This window comes from Rhipicephalus sanguineus, chromosome 7 (assembly GCF_013339695.2).
Source record: "Rhipicephalus sanguineus isolate Rsan-2018 chromosome 7, BIME_Rsan_1.4, whole genome shotgun sequence".
NCBI lineage: Eukaryota > Metazoa > Arthropoda > Arachnida > Ixodida > Ixodidae > Rhipicephalus > Rhipicephalus sanguineus.
The window spans coordinates 98,599,569-98,614,485 of NC_051182.1; the positions used below are offsets into that span (position 1 = coordinate 98,599,569).

General features: G+C 44.4%; 1 protein-coding gene across 2 annotated transcripts in view; it reads left to right on the forward strand.

Annotated features, from left to right (window-relative positions):
* Positions 1-487: 487 nt before the first annotated feature.
* LOC119399644 (rac GTPase-activating protein 1) overlaps positions 488-14,917 on the forward strand; it is a 30,220-nt gene continuing 15,790 nt past the window's right edge. Inside the window, exons 1-7 of one of the 2 annotated variants that reach the window (XM_049417802.1) lie at positions 488-576; positions 5,430-5,531; positions 8,245-8,389; positions 9,343-9,403; positions 10,814-10,932; positions 11,408-11,570; positions 12,472-12,673. In XM_049417802.1, coding sequence (XP_049273759.1) covers positions 5,435-5,531; positions 8,245-8,389; positions 9,343-9,403; positions 10,814-10,932; positions 11,408-11,570; positions 12,472-12,673 — 787 coding nt within the window. In that variant the 5' untranslated portion in view covers positions 488-576; positions 5,430-5,434. Of the gene's footprint in view, positions 577-4,766; positions 4,907-5,429; positions 5,532-8,244; positions 8,390-9,342; positions 9,404-10,813; positions 10,933-11,407; positions 11,571-12,471; positions 12,674-14,917 lie in introns of those variants that run through there. The other variant, XM_037666460.2, reaches the window with a different exon arrangement.

Below are 14,917 nucleotides of genomic sequence, written 5' to 3' on the forward strand. Positions count from 1 at the left end.
AACAGTAAAAACAAAAAAAAAAACGGAAAGAAACGCACGCCTTTGTCATTTCCATGCCACAACGACGGCTTTCTCTAAGGCACAATGGGCCGATCGTTTTGGCCGGAACGTGCTGCATGGCATTTGCTCGTGCCCTCAACAAATCCGCTCATACCATTCTTTTTCTGTTTTTTTTATGTTTTTTTTTTGTTTTCTATCAACTGCTGTTTGAATCGCGCTTTTGGTGCCGCCAGCCCCGCCACACAGCGGCGGTTAACTGAATCAATCTAACTGCCAGCTCAGAGAATATCTACCACTTTAGAGAACGGAAACTGTACCTTTGACTGTAGTACGGAAATAAGGGTAGCGGCGGCGTACTGAACTGCAATAGAGCGAGGCGAGATGGCGCTGCAAGTACTATCATCATCATTAGACAAACGCGTTTGTGCGGTTGGTTCGCCCTGGTCGCGCTACTGCGCTTTTTGCTCCTCCCTATGGTATTTTGTTCTTTGTCGTTGCTAAATCGCGGCTCGCGTGTGTAATATTTATCGCCAGGTGACCAAACTGGCCTCGACTGGCAAAAACAACGTCAATCAAGTAAGGTTTGCATCGTTTATTGTGAGTGCCCAAGCTGGTACAAGCAATGTATACAGTCAGGTCCAAGCAAAACAAGTCACTCATACACGTCGAAAGCTTTCAACCCGTACGTGTGTAATCAGTCTGAAAGCTAACAATTATGTGCATAACTGAACACCGAGATCGCTGAAAGAACGTTGCTCTCGTTGTGTAGCAGCGTCCGAGTTTTAACAGCATAGCTTTAGGACAAAGGTCTTATCCTTCCTTTAGTTATGCGGCGCTTGCCAGGTTGTGTTGATCTTTGAGTGCATGGTGTGGAGTCGGAAACGAAACGTGCGCTACGCCGACAGATAGTTGGCGCAGTGAGAGCAATGTAGTTTTGATTAATCTTTTACGTAAACAATCGCGGATGCGTACAGTTCTGCATCTTTCTCGCTCTGCGATGTCACCTTGAATGCGTTACAAATAAGGAATATCGCGTTGTGTCTACAGGGCAGGCACGAATTTCTCGGCCGTGAAGCCATACCATAGGTAGTACGTATTCAGGTAATAGGTGGAAGAAAATATTTCAGGCTCGTTTTGTTCCTCGATATAGTTCAGTTACACAGTTTCTACAGCTAGAATTTCGTGGCGCTAGTAGTAATCGGACTGCTGAGTATGCAGCGTAGATGAATATGCTAAAGAAACAGAGATATAAGGCGAGTGCTTACAGATTCTAGAAGCACAATTCTAAGAAAATAAGCTTTAGGCATGCAGTGTACATCTTCGTTGGTGTTCGCACAGAACACTAAACAACTGCTCAGCCGCAAGCACAATCTCTGTATCACATAGACATGTCGATAGAACTTGAGCACTCTGTTGCAAGCAAACACTCACGAAATCAAACTGTGGGGCACGATGTGAACCTGTGCCAATGCTGGATAAATAAAGGTCATATATATATTGCATACTTGTTATTGTGTTATTTACTTTTTCAATATATTTGGGCTTGGGAGCACAAGTATGTATTCTCCCTGCTACTTTTAGAAGCTCCGGCTTGAAATACTGTCACATGCGCTCCTTTCTTTCTATGTTTTATGTTATTGGCCAATTGTACGTGTAGTTACTGCATTGCACAAACCGTGCCAGAATGTCTGGGAACATTCCAGATTATTTTAGGATCTTCTGTTAGGCTGGAACGTGCAATTGCAAACAGCCCAGTTTATTGTCGAACTAACGCAGCGACCAGTGATAATGCTGGAATGTTCGATGCCGCAGGTATAAATGCCGACACGCCTTGCCACAGATCAGTTTATCGACGGCCGACGCCTGTTCGCCGCTATCAGTGTGCAGTGTGTATTGCTGTAGTTTGACTTTTCGTTTCCCGGCCACAAGTTCGGCCCAATAAGAAGTTTCATCTTGGACACACCGACTGCTGCTTTCGTCGACGTCACGACCCCGTGAAAATACGTAAAATCTTGTAGTGTGGCTGTGGATAAGTCCAAGTTCGTGTATGTTTTAAATTACCTCTTCGATTTCCTAGGTTTTTTTTTCGTGACAGTAGTTTACAGACTTTCACTTCATAGTGGTAGGTGCTACAACTGTGACATGTTAATTTAATCAAACAGCAGAAGTAGGTGTGTTCAAACAAATTTGGCACGTTTCTCTGCTATGTAAAAAAGAAAACACTACCATACTCACTGAACACAATCTCACTCATCACGACAACGTAAACGTGCTTGGTGAAGCTGTGCTGGAAGAAGTGCTCGTCACACTTATAATTTGTTTATTAGCTGTAAATAATTTGAAGGAGCCCATTGAACATATGTGCAAAGGCTAATGTAATTGAGCACAGCCTTGTAAAGCTTTGTCGTATCTTTTTGTAAACTTCTATGATCTAAACACAGTTAATTAAGGCAAAACAGTTTTGAGCATAGTGTGTAAACTGTCTCATAAGGCACAACTAAATGTTGCATTTACGTTGCGCGGCAGCTGTATTTTCAATGGAGGCGAAAATGTTTGAGGCCCGTGTACTTAGGTTTAGGTGCACGTCAAAGAACCCCAGTTGGTCGAAATTTGCGGAGCCCTCCACTACGGCGTATCGTCATTTTGGGACGTTAAACCCTACATATTATTAGATGTTGGAAAGACTGTTAATTCCCCTCACTGCCGTGATGTTCGTTTTGTAATGCGATTTATAATTAAAAAAAAACTGACCCTACGTTTCGAGACCCGTTTGGTCTCTTAGTTTTTTTTAATTAAGAAGACTAATGATTAAATGTGGCTGGAGAGTGTTTTTATTCTTATAATCTTGCCCAGCCAGACAGACTTCTATATATTTACCCTTAAACTTATAATTTACACACCATGATATGATTATGAGTGATACAGTAGTGGGCAACTCTAGATTGATTCTAACTGACTGGAGTTTAACAAACGCAGTTGTAGCCTTGCAGAAGACAAGACTGCTTGTCGAAACATTTGCTCCAGCGACACCTCTTGTTAACAAATTTTTCGTCTCTTCAAGCTTCCGTCTTTCCCTGAACTTCAGACGCAGATCTAAGCACACGAGTGTCTTTGCATTGCGCCCCCAATGAAATGTGACCACCGTGGCTGGGTATAAAACCTGCGTCGTTGAGCTCAGCAGTGCCAGGTAACGTAACTAATGCACGGAGCTAGTGCTCAATTTCAACGCTATTGCGGTGTAGATTGCATGACACAGTAGACCGCTAATACTTGTGGACGATTGTAGGCACACCTCCATGAAATGCCTAGTAAACCATTCACAAATACAGCATTGCAAGCGTGAGGTTCAAGATGACCTGTTGTAGCAGACATTCACATGTTTCGCCGCACTTGCAGAGTGGACATTCGGGGGTAGTCATCCTGTCGTTGCCCGGCAATCCTGGAAAAACAATGACATCACCAGATATTGATAAGCATTATCAGTGAATATTAAACTTTGGAAAAATAAACGTATAAACATAGTGAACAAAAACACCAGTTTGTTATACATATATGTAAACGTACCTTATAATGCATGTTGTTACACTCGGGCTAGCTTCTTTACAGGCGTGTCATGTAACAGGTGTCTTGCTCATTGCACACAGCTGTTTCCTTGTCAGACCAGGAGGCTATGGCAGAAAAAAAAACAAAATATTTCTGATTATAGTGCCGGTTTCTTCACCACAATAAAGTGAATGTGCACTCACAATTATCTGAAGCTTTCGTTGCACTAAAAATAACCTAAACTGACAACAGGAGAAATGAGACCTCTAAACCTGGCTTCTCAAATGCGACTGCGGCAAAATATAACTCGTATCTTTTTTGCACTGATATGCGGGCTAGTTACGAAGATACATGCGAGACGTTGGTGATGCAGTTGCCTTTCTTTATTGCAGCGGCCTGGTTAATGTGAGCCGAACGATAAACTCAGCAACTTGCTCCCACTTGAAGCCACGCCGCAAGGATCGCACGTTTTCTCATCGACAGAGTTTGACACGTTGAAAATTTTAATATTGCAGTGCGTCGCCTCCGTGTGACACCCACACGGTCATTGGTAAAAAGCTGAAGCAGTGGGTTTTTATACTCACCGGTTCGTATATTCTCGGGCTTGAAACGAGTGTTCATCCGGTGAACGCTTCAACGGTCCCTTCGTTCTCCCGAAGTCTGCTGAATGCGTTTCGCGAAAGCATTTCAACGAGTCAAAACAAATAGAACGAAAGCGAGTGTCTCGGCCGGCAGTGACTGGAAACTTTTACAGCGAAACGAAAGAGCGCGAGACCCATCCGAATGCACCGTGAACCGTTACCTGCCGTTACGTTGCCTCGGCCGCCGTATATTTTGAAATGAAGATAATGATGCCGATAGGCTGCTGACAACTACGAGTCTGTTGGAGCAAAAACTATTACGAAAGATTGATGACGTGGTAACTGGCAAGGCAAGGCCACTTCGTATAAACAGCAATTTGTTTATTGAAGTGTAACAGTAAGCAAACAACTAAACTTCCTTATTTCAAGAATATTTTAATTTGAAGTTTGGGTCCGACGAGGGCGCCCCTACATAAAAAGTCAAATAGCGCGAATGGCGGCCACCACAACGTCGCCATGTTATCCTAACGCAGAGGTTAGTAGATCCACTCCCTGTCTTTGAAGCTGGAACTCGCCGCGGTCGATTTTTTCGCCCTCTGCGGCGATCGCTGGAACTTGCGACTTTCCGGGGCCTGGCCAGCTCGAGGAGGTGCGGCGCGGCGGTTGATATAAACAACGACCGGGAGACCGGGAGCGACTCGCTTGTTTCAACCGCCTCCCTTTTAACTGTCGCTTCACACCGGCCCATTCCTTCGAGGGACTCTTGAACGCCGAAAACAGAGGTGCGTTTGTTCTGCATCGGGCGTTTCTCTGTGAGCGACACGGATGTGCATTTGGTTTCGCCCGTTACCCAGGCTGGTGTTTCGTTTCCCCTTGCCTCTGTTGTCGTCCTAGGCTAGTTGTGAGGCTGATAGGATGCCGTGTTTCCCCTTCTACGGAACGTTAAACCTAAGCCGCGGTAAGCTGTGCCACAGGAGCGTAGCAGGGGCGGCATCAGGAATTTTTTTTTTTTTCTTGACTGGGGATTTTTTCACCCACGACAAGCGAGTTCCCTTGAAGAGGCGGGGAACCTATGAGTCTTTTCCTTGTAAACGTCTAGTCGCGCTGCTTCAACTATGCAATTCTACCTACTAGCCCAACTTCCTATCCTGTTATTATGCTTGTTGCAGGGATAATGGAGGGGAGGACAAAATTTGAGTCTGTGTGAGTGGGAAAGGGGGGGGGGGGCGGGGCTGGCAACGGCTGTGCCACTGCTGTGGTATCGGTTTCGACGATAACGCATTGCTATCGGCCTTCTTTTCTCAGGGGCCATGATCATGTCACCAGGCGGCTCTCGGCTTTCGCTGGTCGCCCAGTTTGACGACCTCTGTCGACGGCACAACATGTTCACGGACACTGCAGCCGAAGGTGAGTTTGTTTCTACCAAGCCTATGAACCCAGACCCTGTCGTAGGCCCGACTTTCTCGACTGGACAGTGGGTGCTCGGCACGTGGCTGTTAAAAGTCATAGCGTAGTTCAGCGCAAAAAAACGTTTTTTGCGCTGAACTACGCTATGACTGACTCGTTCCAACTCGCCCAACAAGCAACGTGGCTGTTAAAAGAGCGTTTAGTTGTGACGGCAAGGGCTAGTGGAAGACGCGGGTGATTTTGGATATTGTGAGGACACACGCTTACGTGTTGAGTCGTATTGAGCACGACAGCACATACCATAATAGAGATGCAGCCGTCTTTATAACTATAATTACTTACCACTACTGTGTGCAGAACTGCGTTTGAATGTCATTTAATCTTGACCACAGTGCGGAGCTTTTAGAACTGCGAATTGACGCTATTCATCTTGAACTTCGCCGATTCCACAAGCCTGCTGTGTGTCATATTGTGACGTGGTCGTGACGATAAACAAATGCTGAAGCTGGAAAAGATGAAACTCTTTATTGGGCGAACTTGTGCCCAGAAAAAAAAAAAATGACACTCTGATTCTAACAGTATATCGGCGCACAGTCGTCGGTCGTCAATAAAAGTGATCGGTGGGTAAGGTGCTCGGCATTAATACAAGCGGCATCGAAGATTCCAACTTTATCATTGGTGGCCGTATTATTTCTAGAATAAACTTTACTATCAACATTGTGCGCGCAGTATCTTATCGGAAGAGTCTGAAATAATCATGAATATTTTCATACATTGGCACGGCCTGCACAGAGCATTGGCTACATGTGTAACAGGATGGTTACATAAAAAAACAAAGGAAGTATGCATGGCAATATACTCATCTAAAGTATCTGCAGTATCCCTACTGAAACATTCAGTCTGCCATTCCAACAACTCAATATGTTTCCCCTAAGTTTTTTGGGACATATGTGGCTAATATATAATATCATAATATATGGACTTCGTATACATTATATGTGGAGTCTGTAAGGAAAACATGGTCTTATTCCATTGATTCGAAATAGTAGGTGCAAAGAAGACACGGACAGAAAGTCCCTGTGTGTGTGTGTCTCCCTTTCCGTCCGTGTCTTCTTTGCACCTACTATTTTGAATCGTGCAAAACCAACACGCCCAGTTGATCACTCTCGCATCGAAGATTTAGTGGGGTATAGCGGATACTGCAAAGCAAAAAATTGGCAGATCCCATGCGTTGTGGGAATCTGTTTCATGCGAAGCAGTCGGCAAGTACCTTCTGTGCTGTATTTTATGGCTTTGAGCAAAGCGTTATGAGGTGAATCGACATGTTTTTGTAAGTGTAGTAGCTGTATGCACATCGTGGGCTCGTCAGGCACGTCAACAACACTGGCGTTTAAATGGTAACTTATGGTGCGACGGTAATGTCAGCCCTCACGTTCGAGTACATACGTCAGTATTATCGTAACTAAGTGCACTTTATGGTGCAATCATGTGAATATCATGCACAACTTTCGTTAATATATTCCTCTGGGGGTTGCGCAATGCTGCAATATAGCTTGCTTATTCACAGGAATACAAATGTAATGGTTATTAGCGGAGCCAACACTGGAACCACAGATGTTAATCTGATATGACACCTGTATCGTAGGAATACATATGTAGTGTTTATTGCTTTCTTGTAAAATTAGATAACCAGCACGCAGCCACAACTGACGTTGCACCCTCATTACGCCTGCATAGGCTGTTTTTCCAAACCAGTTTATAGACCTGGCGTGGCTCTGGGTAGAATACCTGATTGCCATGCAGAATGCTTGGGTTCGATTCCTGCTGGGATCCTAATTCTTATTCTTTCCCTTCGCCGGGTCACTGCTGCCACTGTCAGTTTTTCTCAACGCACTCGCATTTAATTACCAATGTCTGTTCTCGCCGTTCCTGGGTAGATATAAACTGTTAATCACCTGTGGCGCATACCCATACACCGCGGCCTGTGGTAAACAGGTATGATGCAGCACGTGTCTGGAGGAAAGGGTTTGACGACATACGCGACAGGATTTTCACGTTATTCATGTCATGACCCGACAGTCATATTGGTCAAGTCCTCTTATCCTGCCATGCCAATTTTGGTCTACATCCAAGGTAAGGAGGCGATCATTAGAGCACCCAGACGCAGGCAGGCAGGCAGAAATGCTCAAAGTGCTAAAGGTTCACAAAGAAAGCTAATTCAAGCTGCATAGACTTTTTTGCGTGTTAAAAAAAAATAAAGCTTGTTTCTCTACTTGAAATGGCAGTCCTTTTAGCATCGCACATACAGAGTGCTTCACTCGCACATGTTCTTGCTTGACTTCCCGTGCACTGCTTGTAGCATGCTCAAGTTCGTTATTCCTATAGATGCAGCCTTGTTTATTCAGTCCACAATCTTGTTTTCGGAATATGCAAGCTTGCATAACAAGGTAATTTCAACGTAGAACATTTTGGGTGGCACATCTGCACAGCTAGCTGGTAAAATAAATGTGATCATATCTCTTTCCGAGAAATTTCATGACACTTTTCATTCTCGAGAGTAGCGTAAATTAAGGGCGTTACGATACTACTGTTGGCCTTACATTTGATTCGTGTATCTTTACCGCTGAGTTTTTATGTCGCTAGGGGCAGTGGCTTTATCATCGATGTTTGAGCAACTGACTTACTGAAATAAATTTTGTTTTGAATTTTTTAGAGTTCGTCTTGGAATTTGTGCGTAACCAGGAAGCGTGCCGCAAGCAGTGGCATGCCACTGTCCTCGAAAACGCAGAGCTCAAGGAGCAGATTGCGTCGCTGACAGAAACCAATGTGGAGCTCGAACGAAAGCTTGCCCACACCAAGTAAGCATTTTCCTGCCAGTTAGTGCTGCCAAGCAGTGTTGCATAACCTACGGCTCTGAAGATAATCCGAAATCTTGTACATGTCAAAGTAACTCATTGCTAGCGTTAAACTTGAGCTACCGCGACAATATGTGCCATTTGCAGTTTGACGATAGGAAAGTCTGACCATGCTAGCTGTTTACCCACATTTAGAACAGCACTTGTGATTTGCCACATGCGAGTTGCTTTCACGCATTGCTGCGTTTCCCTCTGCCAGAGGTAACAGCATGTCGGCCGCAATTCATGTAGGACGCCTTGGCGTAGCCGCGCAACTGCATACCCCTTGATTAGTCCCAACTTGTTTTGTTTGCCGATGCTTCTACTTACAACCATTATTTAAAAAAATTTTTAAACCGGAAATATGTACGAAATTTCTTTGAGAACATATGGATCCATAGCAAATATGTCTTGCTATAGATCCATTACAAAGAGGACATGTTGTGGTACGCCATTAATTAGCAAGTACAATGTTCACCTAAAACATCAAATTGTTAATCGCTTTCGCATTTTCAAATACCTGTGAACGGAAAAGAAAAAATATGAAATCTATGTGACACGTATACACATTTCGTAATGTTTTGCAAATACGATATTAATGTAGTACCCGCCACGATGGTCTAGTGGTTATGGTGCTCGGCTGCTGACCCGAAGGTCACGGGATCGAATCCCGGCCAGGGCAGCCGCATTTCAATGGAGGCGAAAGGCTAGAGGCCCGTGTACTTAGATTTAGGGGCATGTTAAAGAGCCCCAGGTGGTCGAAATTTTCGGAGCCGTCCAGTGCTGTGTTCCTCGTAATCGTATCGTGGTTTTGGGACGTAAAACCCCAACATTTATTAGGTAATAATGTAGCGATTCTGACTGGTGATGGCTCTCTGAGCTCTCTGACTAACGGCCTAACTCTCCGTTCCCCACAGGGAAGTCCTGCGCAAAGAGTTGCTGCGCAGAGAAAGATGGGAAGAAGAGTCTCGGCAAAAGGTAAAGCTTAGAAGGAAAATGTTTGAGTTGTGTGCACCATGCGTAGTTGCCCTGCACTCGAAAAAGCCTTTGCGTACATCGTTCTTTCCCACTTCAATAACTTGTCTGTTTATTGCATGCTTTTCCTGTCATTAACACTATGTGCCCTGTACTTTAATATCAGAAACAGTATGCACGTTACTTGGTACGGCATGACATTCTTGATAGAAAAGTGCAGGGTGCAAGGTTTTCGGGAAAGGAAATGCAAGCAAGCCAAATGAAGAATCTTGTTGTGACAAAGACTTCCTGAAAGTGCATTTGATTTCCATAAGTACTGTAGTAATTCTTCTAATGGACACTTCTTTGCCAGAAATAGTGCAAAAATGGTCCTTCGATTCCCTTTTTAAACTTTGCCTCGCGAAGCTACTCCTGCGGTAGTTTCAACTTTAAAGTTCTCGATGTTTACTACCAGCATCTCTTGCATCCAGTAGTAGCTGTAGTATATGAAGCTGTTCGGTGTTCTACAGCATTAAAATAAATGCAGAGGCCGGGCTGTTGAAAGTAAGAAAAAAAAGTTTTGTATAGAAGCTACAGAGTTCGTCAAAGGCCTTTAGGCCCTGCAACACTTCTTGAGCAGAAAATGCTGCTGGTCGGTAGTCGAGGCTCCTGTGAACATGAGAGCCAAATATTATAGCACAGCACACGTCAGGGTATTTACAATTAATTTTAAAGAAGGCAAGAAATCGCTCGCTCTTCTCTCTACAAATTTTCAACTTACCCAATAGGCCATTGGAGGGAAGAACACTGCCATTGGTCAATAGGAGCATTCGTGTGCTGCGTGGTTATCGCTCCCACCACATGCTGACTCCATGCTCTCTAGTCTGCTAGAATTGTATAGTAGCAAAAATAGTGTGCTTGCGATCACACAGGAAGTGACCAGACACAGTTAAAAAAGAAAATGCGCAGTTCAGTGTTATGCAGAGAACTTATAATTACAGGATGGGACAAGGAGTACGCACACCAGCACTGTGTTCCTCGCTCTTCAGTCATATAAGTTAGTTCTGCGCTCAGCGGTGTGAATATGTTGCACCAAGGCCAGAAATCTACCCTTGCAAAGTGCTCAAGGTTAAAACTCTCTGACTGGAGTAACTTCTTTCCCGAATGTCATTCCTTCCTCTGTAGCTTCCAGCGTGCTCCCCGGGACGAAAAGAAAGGAAGCGCTTCCAGCGTGTGACAAATCCCCGCAACTATGCTCTTACTTGACGAATTATAAAAGTTTTTGCGGCAGTCGGTTTATGAGATACAATGAATTCCAAAAGTGAGGTCATTCGATGATTACTTGGGAAAGTGTTGTGGAGACTGTTTAAGAAATTGCTCCACTGTCGGGTCGTTAAGCGCATGTTAACATTCGCTTTGCTCGTTTTTCTTCAGCAACGCCAACTTGAGCAGGTGCGCAGGCTCCTCACCAACAGCGAGATCTGCGACGAGACAGTCGAGAAGCTCTCGGTTATTATGCCTACTCACAATGGATCGCAAGATCGCCCGGTCAGGTTAGTTGAGGCATACGTCAAGCACACGCATTGTAATAGTCTGTAGTATCCTGGGGGTGGAGGCAGCCACTCATTTTGGGGAAGCTAGCCTAACGGCTCAAGATAAATATGCCTGCATTAAAAGTATTCTCTTCTAGTATACCTCTTTAGTGTGTTACTACACTATAATGTCATTATAACATTCACATCTGACACGAAAATAACTTCGTTATATCCGAAAATTTGTTATAAATGTACATTCTAACACTGCATTTGTGACAAGACTATTTTTCATTTACTTCGTTATAACCGATAATTCGTTATATCCGTGTTCGTTATATCGAGGTTTGAGTGTAGCTTGTTACTAAAGGGTGTTGGGGGGGGGGGAGGGATTCAGGCAGAGTCCTCCACACTTGCATATTACCTAAAGCAACAGTGTAGGTCGCACAAGACTTTGCGGAAGTTGTTGAAGGGTGCCCCAACATTTGATTTCCAGGATGAGCATCATCGACGAATCCGTCGGCTCGGTGCTCTCCCCATCTGGAGATGACCTGGATGCCAGTGAGGACTCGGCTGGCTGCTTCGACACACCCGGCTCGCAGGGCAAGCGTCGGCACAACTTCTTCGATGGCCTGTCGCCACTTGCAAAGAAGTCCAAGGTTGGTCTTTGTGATTTGTTTGTTTATTCATTTATTTATCCCTTTATAACACAGCGTTCTTGTTTGGAGACAGAACTTTCTTCTGCCATTTATGTGTGCCATTGGCATTAAAACCACGAACACTGAGCTTATGGTAAAGCAAAAGTCCTTGTTACTTGAAGTTATTTATCGCCTCTGGTTGAAATGTTCTGCTACGCACGATTACTTTGTCGAAGGCAGTGCTTCAAGCACTCCACATGCTAACGACTCTCTGCTCCTTCCTATAATACGCGTCTCTCCAAACAGTGGTGCCCAGCCGAAGTACTTCGTGTGGCAGCACAAAACTGTTTGCAGAAACGCATATGATGGGAAGGAGCAGGGAATCGTTAGCACGTCAAGCACTTGAAGCTTATTGCATACACAAGAAAAGGAAGATGGCTGCATCACTGTTCCTTCAGTCTCTGTTAAAGAGTGAATGCTTATGTTTAGATAGGGTTGTGTGATAGTTTGCATGTGCTACGCCCTCTCTGCATGCACATTTCTTATATGTATGTATGTATGTATGTATGTATGTATGTATGTATGTATGTATGTGTGTATATATATATATATATACATACACACATGAGTGATGTGCAATAAACTGGTTAAATGTCTTGTGCCCTCTCCTGTCTTTTTTTTTTTCTCATTCTCAGTTGCACCGCAAATTTTTCATTAAGAAGACTGCTGACACACAGGCTGCAGAACAGATAACCAGGCACATGCAGGCCCCTTGCATATCCTTATTTTTTATACTTGTGGCGAGTGCCCCCGGGCATTGGAGCAAAGGCATTCACTTCCACCTACATATGAATCAATTTGCAAGTAAGCAAGTGTCACTGAATTGCATTTCATTTGGTATGAATCTGTTCTTGCGTTCCAGATAAACGATGAGGGTGATCAACCTCATGCGAACATGGTGCACACAACTGTAACCATCACGGATGGCCAGGACCTGGTAGCGACGACACGGGTTGTCGCACAGCCACTAACACCCTCTGTGCCGAATGTGCCGATCCCGCCACCACCGCCACCACCGGCACCAGCTTCTTCGACCCCCACGACAACGCCAAAGTACTCGAGCGGTAGGTAACATTTCGTGTGCGCTGTTTTCGACAGCTACATGGCATGCATCGTTTAGTTCTGGCTTGTTCAGTCGTTCAAGTCTCGTTGAAATCAGTCATAAGAGATTCATCATGAGTTGAGCTCTCTAACCAGACACCTCTGTTTTTTCATGCAAACATGACACCTCTGTGCTTGTGCCTCGGATCATAGCTTTTGCTCCATTCTTTTCAGCGATTAACCTCGTTGCATTTCACTAATGTCCAATTGAACGTTGTGATGCGATGCCTTTCCACTGATGTTGATGTGCTTCTGCTTGTATATTTTCACGTAGTTGTGATTGTGAAGAACGCAGCAGTCAATAAGGCAGAAATTAAACTTTTTATGTGCAAACCTAAGCCTAGCAAAAGAAACCACTAGCAGTACAATAATGGAAAGCACAATGTACGGTCGTGGATAATCCGATCTTTCGTGAAAAGCATGGCCTTCTGTACATACACCATCACATATTCCAGTGCTATTGCTGGTGCTTGCATATAAGTTCCAGACTGCGCTTAACTGCACATGTTGTCCGTGCATTCTCAGGGCGTTCGGAAGCACTCGAGAATGTTCAATGCAATTGGGTGGCGCTTGCGCGAAACGATAACGTGTAAACATTTTAGTCGGTGAAACCCGCTCGTGAAGAAATGCAAAAACCAAGCACACGTGGCGATATTTAATTTGGTGTATGTCTGTGCTGTGCATCAGCATTATGACAAGTGCAAGTGTGCCTACTTAAGTCTTGTGGACCATGTATGTTCACCACCACTAGTATGCACTATGCAAGTAAATGGCAAAATGATTTTTAGCAAAATCTCGATACATATTGAAAAATAGCATGTGTGATTGTACATTGCGGATCCCTATTTTTTTTTGTATTCTCCTTCGCTTTATTGCACTTGTGTTTCTTAACAGTTCATGGATAAATTCCTGATATGAAACTCATCTGATCCTTCCGACACGACCTGCTGCCTTAGAGGTCTGATTCTATTTTCAGCTTTGGTGGCTGCAAAAGTAACCCTGAGCCATCTAATGCAGCATCCCTCAGTCTCATCGCTCAGTTGGAAGCTACACAGTACAAATCAATTGACTGGCAAAAAGATATTGAGCACTCAAACACAACTGCGTTTTCATGACTGCACATCTAATAATGAAAAGACGCGCAAATCTGGTTGAACCTATAGTCATAGGCTATTAGAGGGTCAAAGCTAAAATTCTCCCAGGGAAACTGATTGCTCTCCACCAGGAGGACAGATTCACGTGTGGGCCAAGATTCTTGGGACGTCCTCAATACCAAGGCTGTACATCTAACGAATCTCCCATTAGTTCATGAAATGGTGCAGCACGTAGCGTATCAACCCACCCTTGCGTATAACTCATAACCCCCAACTAAACTTGTGAAAAAAAAGTGGTTAACATGATCTCTGCTTATTCTTCACACATACCAACCATGCAAATTCGCTTTACACCTTGATAGAAATGACCACACTAACTGTGCTTGAATACAGTAGAACCCCACTGATACGTTTTTGAAGGGACCGTAGGAAATAAACGTAAGAGACGGGAAATGTAAGAGCCGAAAAACAGGAAAAACGGCAAAATATTTAGTGGTACAGAATTTTATTTCAATTCTTACGAGCAGCACGAAAATTGGCGCGCTCAGCCGCGATCTAGTCGATGGATAGAAACGCGGAGCTTAGGACGGCCTCATCCACAGAAATGTAATCAACGTATGTGATTTTTTTAACACCAACAGCTGTAGGTATGAAAGAACTAAGCACACGCAATCGCGACCGGCGCGGCGAGTCCGACCGCGAACCACACGCACGACCATGCGAGCTCCAACCAGCTCGAACTCCTCCCGTTCTCCGACAAATAACGATGATAATGAGTCTACGCCAACGCGATGGCAGAAGTGAATGCCAATCTCGAAGGCCTTGCTTTCGCAAGCAATTACGTCATACACGCCATGTTTGTGCAATGCAAATCTCGGAGGCTATGCTTTTGTCAATAGTAAATGCCAATCTCGAAGGCCTTGCTTACGCGAGCAGTTACATCATAGACGCCATGTTTGCAATTTGAATCTCGAAGGCCATGCTTTTGTTTGCATCAATTGAAAGATTCTGTTGTTTGCGCCTCTCATGCGGCTAATATTACGGTCAAACGAGGCCAAGCTGCGTGAAAATGCGCCATGGCCGCTCTCTTTGGTAGTCACTTGGTCGGCTCCG